This window comes from Paroedura picta, chromosome 5 (genome assembly GCF_049243985.1).
Source record: "Paroedura picta isolate Pp20150507F chromosome 5, Ppicta_v3.0, whole genome shotgun sequence".
NCBI lineage: Eukaryota > Metazoa > Chordata > Lepidosauria > Squamata > Gekkonidae > Paroedura > Paroedura picta.
The window spans coordinates 114,612,111-114,638,069 of record NC_135373.1 but is presented as its reverse complement, the minus strand read 5'-3'; the positions used below and the strand labels follow the sequence as shown (position 1 = coordinate 114,638,069).

General features: G+C 43.1%; 1 protein-coding gene across 33 annotated transcripts in view; it reads right to left on the bottom strand.

The window, feature by feature from the left end:
- The window catches only part of CACNA1C (calcium voltage-gated channel subunit alpha1 C), a 611,497-nt gene that overhangs the window by 167,450 nt on the left and 418,088 nt on the right, over positions 1-25,959 (bottom strand). For 22 of the 33 annotated variants that reach the window (XM_077340079.1, XM_077340051.1, XM_077340056.1 and 19 more), the window contains exons 7-8: positions 18,929-19,125; positions 3,842-3,945 (exon numbers count right to left, since the gene is read on the bottom strand). In XM_077340079.1, the coding sequence (XP_077196194.1) occupies positions 3,842-3,945; positions 18,929-19,125 (301 nt within the window). Of the gene's footprint in view, positions 1-3,383; positions 3,488-3,841; positions 3,946-18,928; positions 19,126-25,959 lie in introns of all 33 variants that reach the window. The other 11 variants (XM_077340052.1, XM_077340055.1, XM_077340048.1 and 8 more) reach the window with 1 other exon arrangement.

Genomic DNA, 25,959 nt, shown 5'->3' with positions numbered 1-25,959 from the left:
AGTCTGGAAATGAACTATAATTCCAGAGGATCCCCAGGTCCCACCTGGGGACTAGCATCCCTAGATTAACTAGCCAAAATTTGAGGGCAACGCTACCTTTAATTTGTCTTAGATGAACTCAAGCTACCCTCTGAACTGTAAAAATATAAGGGCAGTTTTCCCGGTCAACTCAGGACAAATTCCCATAGTTACTATATGTCTCAGTATCTTTCTGTGTACACCTCTATTGTCTGCCATCATTCCAGGTTTTTGCTCCATCTACTCTTTACGGTCTAATAATCTGGGCTTTTGAAGAAGAGAGTGGCAAAGAGGAATGCATGAAACCCCAGGAGCAAAAGGCACACAGTAAGTAAACACTAGGAGAAAGCTTTGCTATAAGGGAAAAGGTAAAGGTAAAGGTAAAGGTATCCCCTGTGCAAGCACCGGGTCATGTCTGATCCTTGGGGTGATGCCCTCTAGCGTTTTCATGGCAGACTCAATACGGGGTGGTTTGCCAGTGCCTTCCCCAGTCATTGCCGTTTACCCCCCAGCAAGCTGGGTACTCATTTTACCGACCTCAGAAGGATGGAAGGCTGAGTCAACCTTGAGCCGGCTGCTGAGATCAAACTCCCAGCCTCATGGGCAGAGCTTTCAGACAACATTTCTGCTGCCTTACCACTCTGCGCCACAAGAGGCTCTTGCTATAAGGTAGACGAGCCTTTCTCAACTTTTGTATCATTGAGAAATCCCTGAAACATTCTTCAAGTTTCAAGAAACCCCAGAAGTGGCGTGATCATGCAGAATATGGTCGGGAAGCTCAGCTGTGTACTTGGGGCCCCTCCCCTTTCCACCCCTGCTATTTTGGGAAGTGAGGTGGTGGTGGATTTATATATATAAATAGAGACATGATAAATGTAGAAAAGGCAATGGTCCTGTTGAACTCTGAGGTCCGGTAATGTAAACAAAGATGGCTGGTCAGAAACTTAGCCGAGAGTAATGAGGCCTTTTGCCTTCTAAGTACCCTGCAAACACTGATACATATTTCAGGGTGACTGAATATTGTGAATAGGGTTTTATGAATAGGGACCCACGTAACAGAAAGATCAAGTGTTTCACATTAATACAGGCTGTGGTTTCACAGACTCTATGCGCAGTCGGATCATTTAAAAAACTGCTGTGCTGTTACTGCTCCCAGGATAACAATCTTAAAGATGATTTACGACACTAAATAGAATTTGTGTTGCTAGTTATACATATGGCTTTTGATCTAAATATTCCTGAGCAAGTTAATAAAGGAGGGTTTTATTTTGTTCCTTCTCCCCTCTAATACCAAGAACGGCGTTTCAATGGTCCGTGTGAAACTTCCTTATACAGAGTCAGATCAATGGTCCATCTAGTGCAGTAATGTCTAATCTACCTGGCAGCGTCTTTCCAAGATCACAAGCATAGACTATTTGAGATCAGTTAGTTGGACCTTCATTCACAGTACCTGCACTCATAGAGTTGTACTACTACCTTTTGTAATTTGAGCTACAGCATGAAGAAATTCATTTTGATATACTACAGATAGCTGCATTAGAACGGTTTCGTGTTTTGTTTTGTTTTTTGTGTTAGTGCAAAGAAACATCTTTTATTTTTTTTAAATCCACCAACTGTTCTTATGTACCTAACTGAGGCATATCCAAACAAATTTTTTCATGTAATGGATCACTGGAAAGGTGAAAGAATAGGCAATAGTTGTCTAATATACTTCAGGTGACTATCTGGATACGGTAAAGCACTATATGCCATAAATCTTATACAATGTGTGGGAAATGGACTTTTCCCTTTGATTTATGCCTTATATCACAAAAACAGGAATGGATTAGAAGCATTATCGGTATCATTTATTTCTAGGGGAATTTATTAGCTTTCCAACAGTGCTTGAACTTTTGAAACTGGACATAGTTCACAAATTATAGCTCAAATTAGAAAAGGCAGGAAAAATTGGCTTCAGCCATCTCCATGTCATCAATTAAAGATTAAGCTACCAATCAGAACAGGGTATCACATCAAAACATAATACATGGCCCTATATCTTTCCAAAAACCATTAGGAGGTTTTACCGCCTTACCTGGTACCAGTATGTCTATTTTTGGCTCTTGGCCCACAGATTAATTCTAACATGGACTATCTCCAAAAGTAATGACATTTGTACTTTTGAAAATTCTTTCATCATTTTAAGAACGATGCAATAAAACCATTTCTCAGAACAGTACTTTAAAGCATAGCATCTCTGGGAATACCTGATGACACTGTAGAAATTTCTCACCCTTGATGCTAACCTAAATCTCATAATGACCAAGAAATCACCTAAATCACCTAAATCTAGTCATGACCAAGAAATCGCCTCCAAATAATTCTCGTTTGGCATTTTCGTGTGAAATGTTTGCAAGGATTCCAGAGTTTTTACAGTGGCACCAATTGTTGCTGCTTGTTGGCTATCATACCAAGAAAGTGAATGATCAGTAGGTGTATTAACTGAATAACACTTTCATTTATGTGGGCAGTCCTCAGAGCACATTTGAAATCTACTGCTAGAATATTGCAGAGAATTTTTACACTGCTAATCTTTCCAAAGACAGTAAGAGGCCCCAGGAAGTTCCCCTCCTTTCATGATGAGTCTGAGTTTCATTATGGAGGTATAAAGGGGGCAGGCTCTGGATCAAGGAGGAATAATCTTTCAGGACCCCCACGTTATCTATCAACTACAACTTGTTCATATTCTCTTTTCTTTGGTTACTGATTTTTTTTCATGGCCTTCTCTACATAGCAGACAATATGCAGTCTGTGGCCGATATTTCATTCAACAGCTCTGAGACTACTCAACCAGCTTATGCTAAGTTGACTTTGACAGCTGTAGACTCTCTTACATGGTTCAGATTGAATAAGAGCAGAGGTTTTAAATATTCAGTAGCACTGAGCTACTTGATCAAAATACATCAGTCCTTCTGTGATGTCACGGCAGTTAAGCCAATGACATCGAAAGCAACCAGTCCCCACCGTGACCTCAGATAAACCATTGACCGCTACAGGATAATAACAGCTAAGAGTTGTGATCATAATAAACACAACATTATTTCCTCTGTCTATGGAAACAGAACACAATGCACTTCAGGGGTCAAGCCACAGACGACTTTCGACTGGGAGTTACCAATCTTACGTGGGTTGTTTGATACCATTATATCGTCTCCAACTTAAGTATCGTACTACTGCCCATTGACGTCATTTAGCCAAAGCATATCGGCAGGAAGAACATGTTGTATCTCCGCAAGAGAAAGAACAGAGACACAAATTTAGAAATTCATGTAAATAATAAACAACAATGGTAATTTAAAAAAAAAATTGTTCCTGGTACTGCTTACCCGCTAAGTACACCGAGAACCAAGTTAAGTACAAAAAATGACCCTATGATGATAAGTGTAACAAAATAGATCCAGGGCCAGTCCCTTCCTATGGCATCATTGACCTGGAAGAGTGGAACGATAATTAGTGAGAACAGCTTAGTTGCTGGGCATTGCAAGTCTCCAGCGGAAGGGAACTTGAGTCACCAGCTCTGAGGCTCCTCGAATTTGTTCTCAGCCAACTCCAATGGTTGAGTTGTTTGGGCAAGTGCCATTCCTTCTTCAGAATGCTGATTATACTGCTTCCACTGGCTAATCCACAATGTTCTCAATGGGAGAACCGATACAGAATTGTTATATGTCCTGCAGGTTTTCTTTTTGCAATAATTAAAGGACTCTGGTGACATGGAAGAACCCAGCTCTGGAGTCTTGCCCTGCAGCACGGGGAGAGAAGAACACCAAAAAAAACAGCAGCTTACCCGCTCAACACACCAAGAACCAGATTAAGTACGAAAAAGGATCCAAAGATGACCAGACTGACAAAGTACACCCAGGGTAATTCATAGCCCATAGCGTCCTGCATCTGGAAAGATGGAGGATAGTTAGAAGACAGAGACAGCAAGCAGAACTGATTGGGTGAAGAAGACAGAGAGGTTTGCAAATGAAGACCGTTTCTGATCTGCACAGTTGGACAATTTTGCTTTGCTATGGGCCCATTGCTACGGCGAAGGGGTTCGAAAGCATATGAAAACAAAATGTATCCATGACAGCTTAGGATTGCTACTTATGGACTTGTTTCTTAATTTCAAAATGTTTAGATTCCCTAGTAGCAAAAGGAAACAACAAAACAAACAAACACCACCACCCAAATCTGGTTATATAAAGAGAACTGGTGGTAAATTAAGCACCCCTAGCGCTATAGTCAGCAAAGCCATTTTGCAATGAATTAGATTAATATCAGGATAAGCAATTTTTAAAAGTGATTAGATCAGGAGAAGTAAGACACTTGTTTTTATGCTTTTTATGTTTATAACCAAGAGCTTTCTCATTGCTCCATATGTTTTAATAGATTGAAGGCAATCAATCTTCTGTGGGTAGATTCAAAAGGGTAGCCGTGTTGGTCTGATGTAGCACAATAAAATCTGAGGCCAGTAGCACCTTTAAGACCAACAATTCAGGGCATGAGCTTTCGAGTTCAAGCACTCTTCGTCAAACTATGATCTTCTTACATGACAGGGAATATGACTTCTGTGGAGTCAGCTAGGTTTGGATTCATCAGAGGGTTTTAGCTGAATGTTATGTTTGCTGAGGTCCCAAGTTAACAGTCCGGGAGTCAAGAACATGATTTTAAAAATGAAACTTCTAAATGGCCCCACAGGCCTTTTGTGTGTTGTCCAAGAATTCACGTTTCCTCATTGTGATTATTCATTTATGATTTTTATTGACAGATCTTTCCCCTCTCCCCGTTGTATCTGGCATGAACACGACATTGCATAAAACAATTAATTCGAGATGCAGATCCCAGAGCTGAGCACCAATCTCCTGCCTTCAAACTTCATCTTTGTCATTTGAATGGGAATGAATGGGAGTCATTCTGACATCTGGTTTCGTGCCAAAATATCTACGCCTGCCATCCTTTGCAAATTGCCTCGTCAAACAGAGGTCGGCCGGAACCAGGCAGTAATGAAACAGATCAAGTGTGTAATGGCAACCAATCCAAAGCAAATATATGCTAGCCAGGGCTATTAGAAGCGCGGTGCACACTGACACCCTGTGGAAATTTCAGTGCTATATAAAGTCATCCAGACAGCAAAAGAAAAAAGAAAGGAAAGTCATTGACTGAATAGCGAGCATTCTTACTTCAGTTAATTTAAGTTTTCTGGGATTTAGAGTCTGTCTTATCTTTGGGAATTCAGGGTGGGTTACATTTTATAGCAAACTTGCCATCCCCGTATAAAATTTAAAATTAATTAAAATCAATAACAGTAAAAAAATTACATTAATATCGTATACATTAAAATGATATGTTAACAATAAACTTAAGCATTAAAATCAATGGTAGGGGAGTCTCTATGGGGGGGAAGGGAGGGGATCATTCAGGAATTAAAGTGCAAAGTCTCTGCTTGGTGGGATTTTGGGCAGAGGCCAATGGAATTAGATGTCGCTTTCTGGCCCCAAGGAAGCCCGACTGGCCTCGACCAGGGCCAGGGCCTTTTTGGTCCTGGCCCCAACCTGGTGGAATGAGCTCCCGGAAGAGCTGAGGGCCCTGCGGGAATTACCAGCATTCTGCAGGGCCTGTAAGATGGAGCTCTTCCGCCAGGCTTATAGCTGAGGCCGGGCGGAAAGAAGATCAGCCCCCCCCCACAAACTGGCGGTAGAGAGTGTCACCCCCCTCCTGTAGTTGAGGATGCGGAGACCAAATGAGCAGATTAAGCCATCGCTGTTGCCATTATTGTAAATTATCAGATCTTATTGTTATTTTTTTGAGAGCCTCTTGTGGCGCAGAGTGGTAAGGCAGCCGTCTGAAAGCTTTGCCCATAAGGCTGGGAGTTCAATCCCAGCAGCCGGCTCAAGGTTGACTCAGCCTTCCATCCTTCCGAGGTCGGTAAAATGAGTACCCAGCTTGCTGGGGGGTAAACGGTCATGACTGGGGAAGGCACTGGCAAACCACCCCGTATTGAGTCTGCCATGAAAACGCTAGAGGGCGTCACCCCAAGGGTCAGACATGACTCGGTGCTTGCACAGGGGATACCTTTACCTTTACCTTTACCTTTACCTTTATTGTTATTTTATGGTTTTAGGGGACGGGGTTATGTAGGCCGCCTCGAGCCTTCGGGGGGAGGCGGGGTATAAATATAAATATAAATATAAATATAAATATAAATATAAATATAAATATAAATATAAATATAAATATAAATATAAATATAAATATAAATATAAATATAAATATAAATATAAATATAAATAATAATAATAATAATAATAATAATAATAATAATAATAATAATAATAATAATAATTTTGTAGCTTTCACCTTGCCTGCTACTGGAAAAAGCACCATAAGGCTATTCTTATTGGGTACAAAGTTAGTGATATCCTGTTTCAGGGATTAACATCTACTAGGTATCATAGAAGGTATTTAAGAGTGCCTTTCCAGGTGATGAAAAATAAAGCTATGTATTATTCAGTAATACACAAAAAACTACTGCTGAAACTTTATCCTGCCAGCTTGATGGAAATCTGGTTTTCTTCAGCCCCATCTCCGGCTACCACTATTACTGGTACAACCCTATATATAATTACACTAGTCTAAGTAGTCTAAGCATAGACATTTCTGAGTATGTATACTTAATGCAATAATGGAAATCTCAAAATCTGACAACAAGAACTGATTTCAGAATTTGACAGAGTGGAGAGTAGGGACTCCAGGCCCCAGGTGGGACCTGAAGAAGAAGAGCTGGTTTTTATATGCTGGTTTCCACTACCCGAAGTTGCCTCAAAGCGGCTTACAATTTCATTCCCTTCTTCCCCCCCACAACAGACACCCTGTGAGGTAAGTTGGATGGAGAGAGCTCTTAAAGAACTGCTCTGTGGGACCGGCACTATCTGGGATGTTACGAGCCCAAGGTCACCTAGCAGGCTGCATGTGGAGGAGTGGGGAAACAAACCTGGCTCTCTAGCTATTGCTCTTAACCATTACACCACACTGACTCACCTGGGGATTCCCTGGAATTATAGCTCATCTCAAGACTAAAGAGATCGGTTCCCCTGGATAAAATGGCTGCTTTGGAGGGCAGACTTTGTGGTATTATACTCCACTGAGCCCTCCCCATCTCAAGCCCCGCCTCCCCATCTCAAACCCCACCTACTCGTGACTCCACCCCCAAAGCCTCCAGACATTGTTGAAGCCAGAATAGGCAATCCTCATTGAGGGTCCTAATCGAGTCTGGAGAGCTCATCTCTGTCTTTGAACCGGTAATGTAACAGCAACAATTGCCATGACAGCTGCAGTGAAGCCTTGTGAATGTCATCCAGGGAGGAAAGATAGGAGCATTCTACTAGCCTGCCTGTCATTTGTAATCTCGCCAAGTAGGAATAATAATAATAAATTCCAGACAGGTGGAGTCGCACCAACATAGCTCTTGTGATTGCTGAGCTCCCTCTGACATTGCATGATTGCCTGGTTTGAACTAATTGTGTGGAACACTAAAGTTCCATGAGATGTTGCTAATACTGAATGCGCCGCTGCCATTCCTGCAGTGAGAGAGCAGGCACTGGAATACTTGAAGGCTTGCAGCGCAATAAGATTCAGCAATCTTCAGGGAACAGGTGCACTGGAAAAATAAGCCCCTTTAACATTAATAAGAGTTAACTTCCAAATAAATATGGCTGAGATCAGGGTAAATTTAAGTAAACGCGGTTCAAGGAATGGGAGAAAACGTCCTGATGCCACACAGTTTTAAGAGACTGGGGATAAGCATCAATCATTTGCAAAAATTTGTTTTCATGTTAATCGCTCCGAAGAGTACCATTTTTATTATACACAGTACCTTCCTTTATATTCTTTATACTATGAAGTATAACTTTTGCGGGATAATAGTAATGAATCCCGGAATGAATGAGCAGCTCAGTGCAATTACATAGCGTTCGTTAAAGGGGAAGAGGTTGCTTTGGGAAATAGGAAAGCTCTTACCAGAAGACACAACATTTCTATGAATTGGCAGAAGCTTGGTTTTCACAAAGGGCAGTTCTAGGAATCGCGAGAAAATGCCGTTGTTTACCATAGAGTTACTGGAAATCCCTTGAGCTGCCCTGAGCAAATTTAAGTGTACGAAGCATAGGAAAATCATGCAATTCTTGCACACATTCAGCCAACAGACAAGTTAAACTGTCTAGGAATTTATTCACAGAATATTTATAATTTGTTCTATGGTTATTTAGGCTGCACTAGGAAAATCTTTCACCCCACAAAGGAAAGGGACATTGGAATTCTTGGTGGAGTGGTTAAGAGCAGCAGCTTCTGATCTGGTGAGCTAGGTTTGATTTCCCGCTCTCCCATGTGCAGCCAGCTAGGTGACCTTGGGCTAGTCACAGTCCTGCTAGTACTGTTCTCACAGAGCAGTTCTGTCAGAGCTCTCTCAGTCCCACCTACCTCACAGGGAGACTGCTGTGGGGAGAGAAAGAGAAGGCGATTGTAAGCCACTCAGATTCCTGTGGGTAGTGAAAAGCAGGGTGTAAAAACCAACTGTTCTAGTACAAGGCAAAAAAGCTTGGTCTAATATTCTGCTCATTCTGGGGTTCCCCATCTTTCTCAAAAGCCTAGATATATCTGACAATGGATCAGCCCCTTTGGTGTTTAGCTCTTTTCTTGTTTTCTGCTGCTTGGACTGTGAGATTATATAATTTGTGGAGTGACTAATGTAATGTCTAACTTCATGATTGTCTGCCACTACTGCTTAAACTCTGGGGACAAGTGATGAATGCTGGATCTTCTACTAACCTTTAAACAATAATCACTTAAATGGTAGCCTTTTGTTTAGCAAAATATTACAAAAATGCATAAACTGGGAACTTGGCCAAAAAGTTTCTTCCTTATCTAGATTTACAATCCCTTTTTAAGGGTAAAGGTATCCCCTGTGCAAGCACCGGGTCATGTCTGACCCTTGGGGTGACGCCCTGTAGCGTTTTCATGGCAGACTCAATACGGGGTGGTTTGCCAGTGCCTTCCCCAGTCATTACCGTTTACCCCCCAGCAAGCTGGGTCCTCATTTTACCGACCTCGGAAGGATGGAAGGCTGAGTCAACCTTGAGCCAGCTGCTGGGATCGAACTCCCAGCCTCATGGGCAGAGCTTTCAGACTGCATGTCTGATATATATATATATATATATATATATATATATATATATATATATATATATATATATATATATATATATATATATATATATATATATATATATATATATATATATATATATATATATATATATATATATATATATATATATATATATATATAATTTTAAACTACAGGTGCAACCCTTGATTAAATAAGTTACTTAAAAACTTTTCGACAGACACTGAAATTTTAAAGCACTGTTTTAAACATAAAAACCTTGGATGGCAAGAGCTGACATTTAATTTTATTTACTTACTTAAAACATGTGCTGCTTTTCCTACCAACTCAGGGTTCCCCCAAGTGTTAGAGTTCTAACCTTCAGGTGAGGCCTGGAGAGCCCCCAGATTTACAACTGATATCCAGACTACGGGAATCAGTTCCACCGGAGAAAATGGCTACTTGGAGGGACAAATACTATGTCATGTTATACCCCAACATGCTCCATTATTAAACTTCCTCCATCAACTCAGCTTGCAGTCATTCAGTCTACCAATCTGCCTAGTGTTCAACAGACCTGATTGTAGTTTAACTTCTTATGAAACATGGATGCTTTAGGTTGATCCTAAATTGACCAGGGGGTTGGATTAGGTGGCCAATAAGGCCCCTTCTAACTCTAAGATTCTATGCTTCTATTATTCTAACCCACTTGGCTTCCAAAGCCCATACACCCTCCTGGTAGTTAAATCCTGGGTCCAAATGATAAATATCTATGATATCTGAGTTAAAGTAGTCATTTGATGCAATGTGATTATCTGTATTTAAAAAGCTTATTTTAAATCAGTATGTATTTGTATGAATTCAAATAAGGCTCACAGATTGGATTCAATGAAGCCTGATATCATACTAGAAACTCCTTGATTTTGTATCCAGATTCCTTACAGAATCACAACTTTATAAGAGGTTCTTTAGTTTTTTTAAAAGGTGCCATTCCCCTTGTCTCAGTCTGCCATGCCAAGCTATGTAATGCTGGTGCTATTTTTTTGTGACCTGTAAAAATCCCCCAAAGTACCTTCAAAATAAGTTTGACCACAGTGAATTTTCCTAGTGGGTAATTTTGGCTGCTAAGGTAGAAGCAAGTTCTTAAAAAAAAAACTGGAAAGAACTGCTTTAAATGGAAAGGAATTTAAAAAGTAACACAACTTTAATACTCAGAGATTATTTATGCTGCTCTTTCACTGTGAATTCTATAGCATCTTTGTGTCTAAGTCGTGTGGTTATATAAAAACCTTCTCATATTTTGAATGATTTGGAAATTTGTTTTTAAGGCATGAAAATATCCTAAGGGAGATCATCTCCAAATCCCATGAGTTCATTTCCTTTCAAAATCTAGGGGTTTCCCCTTTCTGTTTATTCGGAGTCTATATTTAGAAGGCTGGTGATCATGAAAAAGCCGCTCTGCCGCCTTCACTGCACGGCTTCCCTTCCCCAAATTCAGATATTTCTTTTTCCCAGTGTTGACAGAGACAAGACTCTACGTGTGTGAAAAGCACCAAAATACATACTGTGCGCTGATTTACATAGTCAATTAAAGCCTTAAAAATACAGATAATAAGAAGGGGTAATATAAGCTGTAAATTCTCCATCCTGTTTAGTAATGGTGTTTTTACATTTCGAGATGCAGTATAAAAAGTAGTGGGGCATCTATTAGAACAGAGCTTTTTCAAGCACATTTGCAAATTCAGTCCAAAATGGTGGGGGGGGGGGGGGTGTGTGTGTTAGACTCTCAAGTCTTTTCTTCTCATCTTGCTTGGTATGGAGCATAGAATAATTGGGACAATGATATCTTTGGGATTGGTATGTGGGTTGCTCCCCATACCACTGCTTGCATGCTTATTTATTTACTAGGGGCCAAGCCCGTTGCATTCAGGAATACAACGGGTGCTAGATTGGCGTGGGGGTGGGATGGAAGAACACTGTGGATTCTACCTTTCCCTCCCCCCAGAACCTGGAAAGGCTGCAGGCAAGGAACTCACTGGCAGGGGCAGCTCTCCCACAACAGGGATCTGAAGCCTCTGAGCCTTAAAGGGGGTGGTCAGGGGTGGAGGATGGAAGGTGATTGGCTGGCTGCTGGACAGACAGGCAAGCCGGTTGGAGGAGGAGGCACTCAGGGGCAGGACAACCGCCCTGGGTGGGTGTTAAGCGCTGAGTGGCACTTAAGCCATGAGACACGCTCCTCCTCCAAGGCCTTACTGGGAATATATTATGTGGAACAGATTTAATTTATTCATTCGAGTTTTATTACTAGGCTGGCTGTTGGGTCTTTTGGGCATGAGATTCAGCTTGAGGAGAAAGTGTCGATAACCGTGGCTCCCCTGCTCCAAGAAACTATACAGAGAACTGAACTCATCTTAGAATGGTATCCTGTGAAGTGGAAAAACGTTTACCAGCAAGTCCTAAATGAGAAAGCATCCCCGCTGCTTTATAGGCCAAATCAGGTAAGACTCATAACCCACTTATTACCAACAGAAGAGAAGCCTTTTCATGCTAAGCAAACCTGATTTGGCCTTTCAGCATCATCCATATGCTTCCGGCAAGAACAAATGAATGGCAGCAAATGCTTTGAGAGCCAGTTTGGTGTAGTGGTTGGTTAGAAGTACGGACTTCTAATCTGGCATGCCGGGTTCAATTCTGCGCTCCACCACATGCAGCCAGCTGGGTGACCTTGGGCTTGCCACAGCACTGATAAAGCTGTTCTGACCGAGCAGTGATATCAGATCTCTCTCAGCCTCACCTCCCTCACAGGGTGTCTGTTGTGGGGAGAGGAAAGGGAAGGAGACTGTAAGCCGCTTTGAGACTCCTTCGGGTAGAGAAAAGCAGCATATAAGAACCAACTCTTCTTCTTCTTCAGTAATATCAGGGCTCTCTCAGCTCACCCACCTCACAGGGTGTCTGTTGTGGGGAGAGGAAAGGGAAGGAGATTGTAAGCCACTTTGAGACTCCTTCAGGTAGAGAAAAGCTGCATGTAAGAACCAACTCTTATTCTTATTCTTCAAACGCAGGCGAGAAGAAACTTGGGAAACAATCCTAAGCACGAGCCGTAAGGGAGTGGCGGGCAATAAATCGAAAGATAATAATAATAATAATAATAATAATAATAATAATAATAATAATAATAATAATAATATCTAACATGGAAGAAAAGCCTCATTTTATGCCCAGGAGAATGTTCTGACATTGGAAATATTGGCCACTAATACTTACACTTCGCAATAAATCTCCTTTGTGATAACTCTAGTTGCCAACCACTGGTTTTATTTAGGCATCAAGTTTCCCCCTCATTTCTCTTGGCAAATTCCTGTCTCCCCTGTTGCCAGAGCAAGCAAACAGAATGCCGGTGAGTGAACTGAGGAGGAGGAAGGCACCCAGCTTTACACAGACAAAAGAAGAAGACGAAGAGTTGGTTCTTATATGCCGCTTTTTCTCTACCCGAAGGAGGCTCAAAGCGGCTTCCATTCGTCTTCCCTTTCCTCTCCCCACAACAGACACCCTGTGGGGTGGGTGAGGCTGAGAGAGCCCTGATATCACTGCCCGGTCAGAAGAGCTTTATCAGTGCCGTGGCGAGCCCAAGGTCACCCAGCTGGCTGCATGTGGGGGAGTGCAGAATCAAACCCGGCATGCCAGATTAGAAGTCCGCACTCCTAACCACTACACCAGACAACTAATGGCAACCCAAGAAAGGACTTTCAAGGTAAGGAAGAAGAAGAAAAGGAGTTGTTCTTGATGAAGATGATGTTAGCCATTCGGTTGAGTCCGACACTTGGCGATTCTATGGCTCAACTGTCACAACGATTTCTGATCCTGCACTGCTTCCTTTAGTTTTGTAATGTTCTGGCCAGTGTCTATTTTAGTGTTTTTCAACCTGTGGAGGACTCCCTGAAGTATTCTTCAGGCTTTGAGGACTCCTGGAAGTGATGTCAGCTGGCCACACCCCTGGAAGTCATGTGCCACTGGAAGTGACATCACCCAGACATTCCCACTAGATGTGACATCAACAGACCACTCCCACATTGCTCACCAGATTAACAGCTGCCACTCTTAAACACTGCACCAAGCTGACTCTTAACCACTACGCCACTACACACAGCACATATCTTGCTTTGAAATCTGTATGGGGCACCATATGTTGGCTGTGACTTGATAGCCTTTTCCACCATCAAAGTTAGCATAAACAATTGGTAATATTTTTTGCACCAGAAATTTCCATCTTTGGAAAATTTAAACAGAGGCTGGATAGCCATCTAACGGAGAGGCTGATTCTGTGAAGGTTCAAGAGGGTGGCAGGTTACAGTGGATGAGTGATAGGGTTGTGAGTGTCCTGCATAGTGCAGGGGGATGGACTAGGTGACCCAGGAGGTACCTTCCAACTATATTAGTCTATGATTCTATGTGAATTCACAGAAAGCACATCTTGGTTCTTCTCACACTGTCATTTGAGCCAATTTTGAGAGGGTGGTATAAATCATTGATGTTGTTGTTGTTAACAACAATAACAACAACAATAGTAATACCGATGTTAAAGGCACTGTGCCAGGCTCCTGAACTGACTAAAAGACTTTCTGGAAGACCAATTTACAATTCGATTTCAATTCTCCTGCACTTAGCAATGCATGCGTGACTGTGGTCTCCGTTTCCCATATATGAAAAGAATTGGCTTGTGAACCGGTCTCAGCCAGTAATATTGAAAGCAGAATTGGGGAAATGATGGGGGGTAGGAGTAGGGAAGCAAAGTACTAAACAGTGGGATAAAAAGGTCAAGAGAAAGGCAGGAATATGAAAGACATCCTTCCCAAGCAGGACACTGAGCCATTTCCCCCAAAATCTCAAGTCAGGACAATGTCTTCTATTATTACACAGGTGCAGGGATGCCAGCCTCTAGATGGGACCTGGAGATCCCCTGGACTTACACCTCACCCCCAGATTAAAGAGATCAGTTCCCCTGTAGAAAACGGATGCTATGGAGCAGGGGTAGTCAAACTGCGGCCCTCCAGATGTCCATGGACTACAATTCCCAGGAGCGAATGCTGGCAGGGGCTCCTGGGAATTGTAGTCCATGGACATCTGGAGGGCCGCAGTTTGACTACCCCTGCTATGGAGGGTGGACTCTACGGGCACTGTACCCCGCTGAGATCCCTGCCCTGCCCATGTTCCATCCCCAAATCTCCAGTTTTCCCACTGGGAGCTGGCATCCCTTCCCTCCCATCCCGGACCTGCCCCAGGATAGGTGTTCGTATTGAAGCTGTGAGAAGCCAGCGCCATTAACCTTTCCGTTCAAGAAGAGCTTGTTTGTGATGCCCACCAATCACCAACTTGTTTCTCGATCTTTCTTATAGAAGAGAACGATAATTCCTACAATGGCCCCATTAGCCCAGCCTGTGAAAAAAATGCTAAAGCAGCTGCTGCAATAACATTGAACTGTCCTAGCCGGCCTTTGGAGCCTATGGACGCTTCTTTTTGAAACTTGGCCTCGGAGTTAGTCAACGGGCTCTTCTAAATAAGAATAAATGAATGAGCCAAGAGTCAAGTGTTCCCAATGCCCTCTTGAAATATCTGCTGATTCCCCGGTTGGGTTTGAAGTAGGGTTGGGTGGTTCAGCGCCCGAAGGAGTAGGTCGCTCCAGTGCTGCTGGCTGAGTCGGGAACTACCGGCCACCTCGGATGCCGGAAGCACCCAACCCTAGTCTGAAGGTAGCTGGCATCACGGCTCCTCACAACCACAAAACGTGGGGATCAGGTCGTTTCAGCAGACAGATCTTTGGAGGCCAGTCAGAGGTGACAGGCTGTTTCCTCCCTGGCTTAAATTCACAACCGGTATGACTTTCATCATCCCCGCCCCCTAACAAACTGATTTAAAACCAACAACCCCCCCCCCCCCCAGTTCTTCTTCAGAGGAAAAAAAAAATAACACCAATACTAGAAGCATGCAGAGAGGTGCCTTCTGAGAAGCAGATCATTCCCTTGTGCGGAAAGGCCATGCTAATTCAAGCCTAGGCACTCTTAAGAATAAATGGTGAGAAAGCACAAACACAGCTGGCGAAAATTGTGGGGTGGGGGTGGTTTCTGCAACATGCACGCTGCGGCGATATCATGGTGTTCCTTATCAGCACATCTTCCTCAATGGGCTTCAAAGCAGGCCGTGGGGGGAATGAGGGAAGCTCACAAGACATGTCAAGGCTGTCAGCAAAGTAAATTATATCTATTGCCTGGTTTCTTCCCCCAATTTGATTTCCTGACAGGAGTTTCCAGGGCAACTGTGAACTTCGGGTTTCAAAGCTTTTTTTCCATCAAAGCTCAAAAGTGTAATTTCAGAGATGCTGGAGGATGGAAGGGACTTTGACAGGTCAACACGGCTAAGCCTGCTGCATCCGCCGCAGGTCTGCTAAGTCGCCTCCGGTTCCCCTTAGGCCAGCCTTTCTCAACTTGAGAAAGCCCTGAAACCTTCTTCAGGCTTTGAGAAACCCCAGAAGTTGCGCGATTATGCAGAATATGGTTGGGAAGCATAGCTGTGGACACGCCCACCTGGGTCTCCTCCCCTTCCCACCCCCTCCAGTCCTATTGCTGGCCATTGGAGTAGGAGCCTGGGTCGACATGATCATATACGGTCGTATCACTCAATAAATGTTTAACAAATTAAAAAAATATATGTTAAAAATTAGTGATCTCCCAGCCATTCGGAAAACCCTAGGCTGTCAAGGAACCCCAGGGTTTTATGAAACCCTTACTGAGAATGCCTTAGGCCAGTGGTCCCCAACCTGCGGGCCGCGGCCCAGTGCCGGGCCGCGAAGGCCATGGTGCCAGGCCGCGGTTCCCTCTCCCCACCCCCCCCGCAGTAAAAAACTTCCCAGGCTGCAAGCTTGCAGCCCGGGAAGCTTCTTACTGCAGAAGGGGGGGAGGGAATCAGGGTTGGGACCGCGCATACACACATGCTCCATATGCGGCCAAATCGCGCATGCGCAGCACTTTTGCGCATGTGCGATTTCGGCCGTGCGCGATGCATGTGTGGGCGCGCAGGCGCGATGCGCGGGCAGGCAGTTGCCCTGCCGGTCCCCAGACTAAAAAAGGTTGGGGATCACTGCCTTAGGCTGTCGTCTACTGAGAGGCGAGGATATTTCGAATGCACAAACAATGTCTGAGGTAGCAACCCAAGTGGGGGGGGGGACTGGGATCTCTTGCAGTATCACAGAGAAAGCTGAAACACCCCTCTTAGAACACTGTGTGGGTGCGGGTGGGGGGTGGGGAGAGGTTTTGAGGTGGCAAGAGGTTGCTGGCGGTTGCATTTGTTCCATGCAGGGACGGCCAAAAATAGGTAGCAAAGGTCACCTTTTTGTGGAAGTGCTGATTTATTTACACTGTTCTAAATGTTTTTAGTTGGCTATCAGGCATCAAATCGCAAAGTGGCACTTCCTGTCCCCGGAGACTTACCTAGAGCTAGAGCGTTGGAAGCAATGAGGTATGGAAAGCCATTTTAATTTGGTTTTTGCTTTTGGAGGTGAGGATGGAGCATTTTGTGCTATTCTCTGCGCTACCTGTTTTAAAGGATTAGACCAGGGGTAGTCAAACTGCGGCCCTCCTGATGTCCATGGACTACAATTCCCAGGAGCCCCTGCCAGCATTCGCTGGCAGAGGCTCCTGGGAATTGTAGTCCATGGACATCTGGAGGACCGCAGTTTGACTACCCCTGGATTAGACTGTATTGGATCTGCAATTTTATCCTTTTGTAGATATTTTGGTGTCACCCGCCCTGAGCTTTAAGGGTGGGGTATAAAAATAATATATCATAATAATGTTATTATTATATCATGAACAGGGATTATTTAAAACTGGGAATTCTGTTGGATATGTGGTTTAATTTGATTTAATTTCCCACTCGTACTTTGTTCTTCCCTAGCCGCTCACCGCAGATAACAACACGATTCCGTACAACAAGATGACAACAAGACTAAATGTTAATTTTACGTGTAATAATTAGATTGCATTTTTTCTTTATTATTTTATAACATTTAAAATCTGAGGCCAACAAATCACAGCCAACACGTTCTCATAGGACCTTATATTAATAGACAATTAAGCTGGGGGGGAGGGGCAGTAGGAAGTTTTTGGACAGTCTATTTATCTGTCTGGGCGGACCATTCAACGGGGAGGCCAGCATTTCTGGATGTTATTGTCATACTAATTTCTAAAATTACATCCTAAATTATAACTCATGCCAAGCCACAGAGAATATATTTCCCCAGGGTTGAAAATGGCTGCCAGGACAAGGGGAAACTAGGAAGAAAAAAAATTCTTGTATAGCTGTCCACAGTCCTTGCACTGGATCCACGTAGAGTAGCTCTCAGCTAGGGATGCCAACCTCCAGGTGGAACCTGGCGATCCCCTGGAATTATAGCTCATCTCTATACTACAGAGATCAGTTTCCCCATAGAAAGTGGCTGTTTTGGAGTGTAGATTCCATGGTATTGGATACAGTCCTCTCCTGCTTGAATATCTGAATCCCTTTGCTTGCAATACACTTCCTCCAGCCAGTGGGGCTCCAAGAAGAAATTCTGAGAGGGGGAAACGGAAGACTCTAATGGGGGGAGTGCATCAGATACAGCTCTTCCCTCCCATTCCTCTTCCACTGCATGTAAAGTTCAACAAGGCCACCACATGCATACCTAGCATGCCTAGAGACTCTACTGAGTCTTGAATCTCATGGACTGAATTCGTTCATTTGGCGGCTAAAAGTTTATGAAGGTTTGTGGCTCGTTAATTGGACACACCACGAAACATGAACCAAAACGAGCAGCTTTCCTGCTCCTCAAAGCCACAAAACATGGGCACTCCCTCCCCAGGTTGGAAGCTGAGTGAGGGTTTTCATATCCTGAAACACTGAGTGAACAGTGCCCAAGTATCATTTTCCCAGTTCGTGCCTATCCCAAACTCCTACACCAATACCAAATACATTTTGAATTCAGCCATCATAGATGCACTCCTGGTTTGCCATCCCCAATCTGATGGTAAAGAGAATGGCACACCTTAACGTTCTTTCTCCTCTGTGGACTGCCAAGCATGTTACAAGGCAGACTCATCCTGAGTTTTGAAGGACAGAAGTAAAACTTTGCAGATTTGGACTTTGTAGCAATCAGAGTCTTTTGGATTATTTGTGCACCAAATTTCAGCAGAGATGGAAGATGAGTAAGAGCTTTCACATCCTTAACCCCTGAGTGAACAGTGCTCAAGTGTCTATATTTATTTATTTATTATATTTATATATACCACCCTGCCCTGAGGCTCAGGGCGGTATATAGATGTCTGGAGATTAGTGCTCTGCCAGTAGCAAGACTTTTAAGCTGTTAGTAAGCAATTGTGCTGTTTCATACATCTGGATTTGCGTGGGATACTTCACATGCAAGGAAGGCCATTCGGTGACAAACTGATCAATAAACATATTGTAAATCTTGAATGTAAATACCTCTAATGTGAAAAGAAGGTTAGTACACAAAGGTTAATATGTTACATTAAAAAGGCCGCTCTGCTGTGCATTAAAGAGCTATTCATTTAGCAATCACCCCATTTGTATGCCACAAACAACAAGCAACCTAAAAACATGGCGGTAGCAGCCCCGTATTTTGAGCGTGAGTGAAAAGAATTCTGTCCTCACTGTCACAATTTGATTTGACGTACATACCCAGTACAGGACATCTGTCCAACCCTCCATGGTGATGCACTGAAACACAGTTAACATGGCAAAAGCAAAGTTGTCGAAGTTGGTAATGCCATGCTTGGGTCCCTCCCATCCTGCTCTGCACTCGGTGCCATTCTGACATTGCCGCCCATGTGCTAAGTGAGGCGCACAAGGAGAAGGATCTTCTTCTGCTGGTGTGTCTTTAACAACAAGGGGGTAAGGAGAGAGAGAGGAGAATAACATTATTAACACCTGTACAACTGAGTAGATACAATGAAATATTTGCATGCAGTGACACCCTCTTGGAAGTCACTATTTTTAATTATTCAGCTATTTGGCTACCTTATTTACATTTCCTAATGGAAAAACTGTACATACATTGTTCCCAGGGGATCTCTTAGTACTGCCATCAGCTTTAACAGTTAGGTCTTATCACTTGATATCTGATCCTATTCAGGCCTAATGATACTAGCTAAAAGTAAATTAGGAAGATATTGTCTTCTGTTCCTGAATATAATGACATTTACTACACTACTTGTAGAAATATCCCACAGTGCAAGAATTGGGGTGTAGACTATGAAACCTGCGCATAAAACTCATGGACACAAAAGGGGTTTGGTTCATGGTTTTTTGCTGAATCACAAACTGAACTCCGAACCAAATTGGGAGCTCATCCTAGTTTAGCATAGATGTTTTGGGCCACCTTGTATAAAACAGTGTGAAAAACGGTTGGTATATAAATATTTATATATGCAGGTTGGTATACAATTTAAATAACATCTGCTGATAAAAGCTAGGCTCATTGCTGGAGGAGGAGAGTTCAGCTCCTTGCCAATAATTGGGAATTTTAGCTGGGGGCATTAGTAATTTTGTATAGGTTTCAATTTTTAACTCTGTATGCTATTGAACGAGATGGAAGGGTGGGATAAATATTAAAATGTATTATTAGTGTCTATATTAAAAATAACTTTCAAACTCTAAAAACACATTAGTGTATTTAAATTTATAATAATTTTTTTTTTCTGGAAGATCTATCCAAATAAAAATGTCCTTGCCTAGACAAAGGAAATTCATCCTAAGTATATCCTACATACTCTCTTACTGACACACACACACACGTGTGTGTGTGTGTGTGTGTGAAGTGCTATCAAGGTGCTTTCAACTTATGGGGGACTCTATGAATTAATGTCTTCAAACCCCCTCCTAAGTTTTAACTCAATTGGGAGGGTTACTGTAACTTATCAACACGTTTCATTGACTTATATACTGATTTTATTATGGGACTGAATTGTTTTTATACCATGTTGTGACCAGTCCTGGGCGAGAATGACGTAAGCTGCTTTCAGCCCCCCGTAGGGAGAAAGGTCAACTAAGTAAACAATCAAATTATGAATAGAGCAATTTTGCGATTGGGACACAGTAGACCTGGAATAAAATCTTGGTATATATTTGATAAAGCTGAGAGCTATAAACCAAAGTGACTTCCAGAGACATCATACTTGGGATGACTTCCAGAGACATCATACTTGGGGTTCCACCTGGGTATCCCCTGGTTCGACAGCTCATCTGACAGATCAGTTCCCATGGAGAAAATGGCTGCTTTGGAGGGTGGACCCCATAGAATTACACTCCATGGAGATGTGTCCCCCCCACTCCAAATCCCATCCACTCCTGGCTCCACCCCTAAAGTCTCCAAGTATTTCCCAACCCAGAGCTGGCAACCCTACTAATGGACAATAGGGCCAAGACTGTGGGTTTGAATGGTACAGCAACTGTGGTCCAAGAGGGTCGATATTAAGCGCCATGCTATAAGCACATTTTCTGTGAACAGAAAACTTCAAAGACAAAGGCAAGGTTGATGATCCTGGATCGGTAAAGATTCACAGGAGAAAAAAACACAAGCTATTGGCAGTGCCGAGAAAAAAGATTCATCTCCTCTTACAGGTAAACATAGTTTATGTGCTCTTTTGAGCACACAAAGTATTAGTCCTTTCTGAACCAATAAATAAGGAACGCATTGTATGACATTCTTGCTGAATTAAAGTCAATGACAAAACTTCCTTGGGCTTTCCAATGTGGTCAAGCTTTCACGCTTGGGTACTCCCATGAATCACACTTTTAATTGATCTTAAATCTCCCTGACCCAGTTTGTACTGCTGGATTAGGCAGTCGACTAGTTCCCCGGTTTGATGAGAGAGTTTGCAGCTCAGAGGCTCCATTTAATTCAAGTCAATGACCAGCATTTCAGTGAACGCCGGATTAATTTTAATCCCCCATTTGTTCGGTGGTATCCTGGTGCAAAGGATAAGGCTCCTAGTTGGGTACAGGGACACAGGAAAGTTCAAATAAAGAACTTTAAAAGCCGATCTTAAGTTGTTATGTCAAATCTATAGAAGAAATCAATGTGAGATGAAAAGTGGAGCCTTCCATGAATATCCCCAAACGGAAAGAGTTAAGGTTTCATGGCTAGTTACTACAATTTACGACATTTTCAAAAACAAGGAGGAAGAGAACATGACCAAGTGTCAACTTCCTCTTTTAGATTCCTCTGCCATGCAAACAGAACAGGGTCATATCCATTAATAGTCAGCATTGACTCGGACTCTGCTGCCACTTGGGTCACGTAAAGCAAATATTACAGTGCCAAAGGCTGGATAAAAGAATGACACTCCCAGTGGACCTATTTGATAGTTCTTTCTCCTGCCAGGCACGATGGAAAACTCTGTTATACAAGCTTCTACTAGAATAGCATCTGCCGTTCTTTAAGATGGCAACATAGCAAGATTAGGACCTAACTCCTCCATTGGGTGAGGCTCTATGAAAATGTACAACAGAGAAACCTGGTGGACTGTTCTTGGTGGACAAAGTCAATGAGATGAGATGATCTGGGCACTTCAATTCTGCCAATGAGGAAAGGCAACACGCCACCCTGTGACCAACATCAACAGAGAAACTTGGTGGATTGTTCTAACAGAAGAGGACAGCTCTGGTTCTCAGCACTAAAGGCCCTTATTCAGACTAGTGAACTATGGACAAAGTCAATGTGATGAGATGATCTAGGCACTTCAACAAAGCAACACACCACCAGCATAACACTATGCTGGTCAAAATAGGGTGCTATGGATGAGATAGAGAGGAAGGAGAGAATGCTCTTGGTGACTGTTTTATACTCGTATGAATAATCAATTCCTTCTGGAGCACTAGAAAGGATCCTGTTCTTTACTCCCATCCATCTTGTCTATTCATATTACAACAGTGATAGAATCCAAAAGTCTAAAAGCCCAAAACTTCCATCAGCACTGTAGAAACCTTACCAACTTGCATTGGTCCTTGGGCAAATATGGAAACTTCATTCTGAGCTCCCCTCTCTTTTTAAAGAGAGCAAGTTAATATTTAATTTACAAGATGCATGTATTGTCCTTTTGTCCTCCCTCTAACTGCATTAGTCTTATTTACTTATGCAGTTAATAGGCTACCTCAGGAGGTGGTGAGCTCCCCCTCACTGGTGGTCTTCAAGCAGTGGTTGGACAGAAACTTATCATTTATTTATTTGACCTATATCCCACCACTCCCAGACAAGCTGGCTCATGGCGGCTCACAATATATAAAACATAAAACCCATAAATCGCAGTATAAAACAGATAAAAACAGCACAGATGGCGATCACACAATCCCACATTAGGTCCTTAATCTTCAATCATCTGTTCTTGGCTGTGGCAACCAGATGTCAACTGGGTGCGATGGTAAGCCCCCCTCCTGGGGGGGTCCAGATTGTACAAAGATGGGGAAGGACCCGCTCTTATCCTGGATGCTTCAGGCTGATCCTGCATTGAGCAGGGAGCTGGACTAGAAGACCCTCCTTCCAACTCTATGGTTCTTTCATTATTACCCAGCATTTCTTTCCAATGGAAACACAATGTTATTCTCTTCTCTCCATTTTATTCTCACAACACTCCTGCGAGGTAGGCTAGGCTGAGTGGGTGTGACCAGTCCAAGATCACCAAGCAAGCTTCCATGGCAGAGTGGGAATACGAACCTGGGTCTAGTTTGCCACTCTAACCACTATACTATACCATCTCAGTCAATCTTTTGCCTTTCTCAAAACTAACAACATAGTAAATACAGTATTTGCTGGCGTATAAGACTACTTTCCCCCCCTGAAAAACATGCCTCCAAGTGGGGGGGGGGGTCGTCTTATACGCCGGGTGGGCTTCAGTTGGGATAGACATAGCTGCCCATAGTGGCCCATAGTACTGTAATGTAATGTAACAAACTCTATATTTTGAGTGGAAATGTTGGGGGGCCGTCTTATACGCCCAGTCGTCTTATACGCTGGCAAATACGGTATACTAAAACTGTAGAAATGGTAAAACTATAATGCCCAGAGATAAGCTCTTATTAAAAACCCTGTCTGAATCCCATTTCTTCCACTTCAGGCCTTTTGCCACTGAGCACACGGAAGCCTCATTCTTAGCATTCTGTCTGCTTCCAAAGTCTAACTGTGAAGTTCAACTGATCTATAGTTGCTCATCCTTCAGTATTACTTTATTCATTCCATTTCGCTGCTTCTGCTTTCCTTTAAACTCCGAAGAATCAGAATTTGAGGAGAGAGAAAAAAAAACAAATTATGAGAGCTATAAAGGCATGAATGAAGAAACAATCCTTTCCCAGGCTTTGAACAAAACAGTAAAATAAAATGAATAAAGAATAGGCTACTGTGAAGAAATTGTAAACTGGCATCCTCAGAGCAATTTATTATTTCCTTTTCGACTCCTCTCCTTTGGCTTTTCAATTTGCACAATCTCTATTTGTTGTGCTGCAGAAGGAAACCGGTACGGATTACAGCCTTCTCCAGTTGCCTCTCATCCAAGCTATTCTAATACTAGTCAAGAAATCTGAATAAAAGACACGCACAGCATTAAACACAAGAGAACATAACTTTGTTCTCCCCATTGCTACTGGGGTAAGGAGACAACAGCAGTCAGTAAGACCAGCAAGTAATTTAGGTGCGCGCATGTGCATGCAATCACACACACACACAATTGGACATAAATCATTCTAGGCACTTCCTTGAGAGTCGATGTCACATTAATTTTTGGAGGGGCTGTGGTTCATTGGTAGAGCATCGGCTTGGCATGCAGAAAGTCCCAGGTTCAAGCCTGGAATCTCCACTTAAAAGATTTGGCAGAAGGGGATGCGAAAGACCTCTGCCTGAAAACTTGGAGAGGAAGCATTTGCACAGAAAAAAAAATCTGGACCGTTTTGGATTCGGGCCATGTTTTTGAGGCTCACTGTTTTCAAAGGTAGTATTTTTTTCTTCTTCTGACTTCTTTTAACATCTGCTGCAGGGTAGGAGGGTTTTTTAGATTTGAGAGGAATTGTATAAAACTAATTGGTTGCTGTTTTCTTTTGGGGGCTTTCTAAAGAAAAGACTTTATTCTTCCCCGCTGTTAGTATTCTTCGCTGTGAGACTGCAGGCAGGAACTGTACAGGCCAGGTGAGGAGAAGGGACTCAAGACAGAGTGCTATATGAACATCTCCTTTTCGTTTCTCAACCAAGGGAATTTTAGATCAGAAAACTCCTTGGATCATAACTTTCATTAGCTATCACCCAGGCTGGTAAGGAAAAGGTCAACTCTAGGTCAGGACAAGATTGGATAGCCATGTTAGTCTGTCTGTAGCCGTACGAGTCCAGTAGCACCTTTAAAAGGAATACAATTTGTGGCAAGGTATGAACTTTTGTGAGTCACTGGTCACTTCTTCAGATTTGCAGCAGGGTAGGAGCTTTTGTGAGTCACAAATCTGAAGAAGTGAGCAGTGACTCACGAAAGCTCCTACCCTGCCACACATTTTGTTAGTCTTTAAGATGCTGCTGGACTCTTGCTCTTTTTTACCGCTACAGACAGGCCACCCATCTTGTCCTGAAGTACAGACAGGCTACCCATCTTGTCCTGAAGTATAGTTGAACTTTTCCTTACCAGCCTTACTGAAGTATAGTTGAACTTTTCCTTACCAGCCTGGGAAACAGCTAATTAAAATTATGATCCAAATGAGTTTTCTGATCTAAAGTCCCCTTGGCTAGGAAAAGAAAGGGAGACACAGAATTCTAGAGCTGGAATTCCATGCAGGCCATCTAGTCCAACCCCCTGCTCAATGCAGGATCAGCCCAAAGCATCCAGGAAAAGGATCTGTCCAGCCGCTGCTTGAAAACCACCGGTGAATGCTACTGCTATAGTTCAGGACTTCCACCTGTATGAATGGGTCTTTTGCATGCATCAGCAAGACTTGACTCAATGAGTGGGGAGATGAATATATTTCATCGATACTCAGCAGGTTTCTTGATGAAGCAGTAAGTCAGATTCCATGGTGGGTTGAGTGTCTGTGCAGATTCTATTCTCCTTATCAGGCACTCAGTTCTATATTATCTACACATCAAGGTTTTGTACTTGATGCTGGAATCTCACAAGAGTGCCTAACAGTCTTCAAACAGACTGACTAACATCCTGCAGGTCTGAGTTGATCAAGTTGGTCTTGCTAATGCTCACTATGGCCCATTATGCACGGAGTGGAAGGTCCGCATTTAGGGTGGAATGGTGGCTAAAATCACCAATTATGCACGCTGCAGGCAGCAACCAGGCGCAGAGTCAACGTATGCCGGCAAAAAATCTGCGTTAGTGAGATGCGGAAGAAAGTGGAGCTTCCCAGGACCAGGGCGCAACCAGAAGCGGCTCCGGAGTAGCCGCGTGCATAATCGGATCCTCTGGGTTTTGCCGCCGTTGCGTTCTGTCCCGTGCATAAGCGGTGTGCTTCGCTTCTTCTCCTCCGCGTTCTCCATGCCACCGTTTCAGTGCACCGTTTCAGTGCATAATAGGCCTATCAGGAGCAGCTCAAGATTTCATGGGCTATTATAGCTATGAAGGGACTTTCTCAAGTAATATCCAATCCTGCACATAAAGCTTGCCATACCCTTGATTTGGTCTTTTGTGCAGGGACAGAGCAGTCCAATCTGGTTGCAGAGAGAATTAATAAAACTC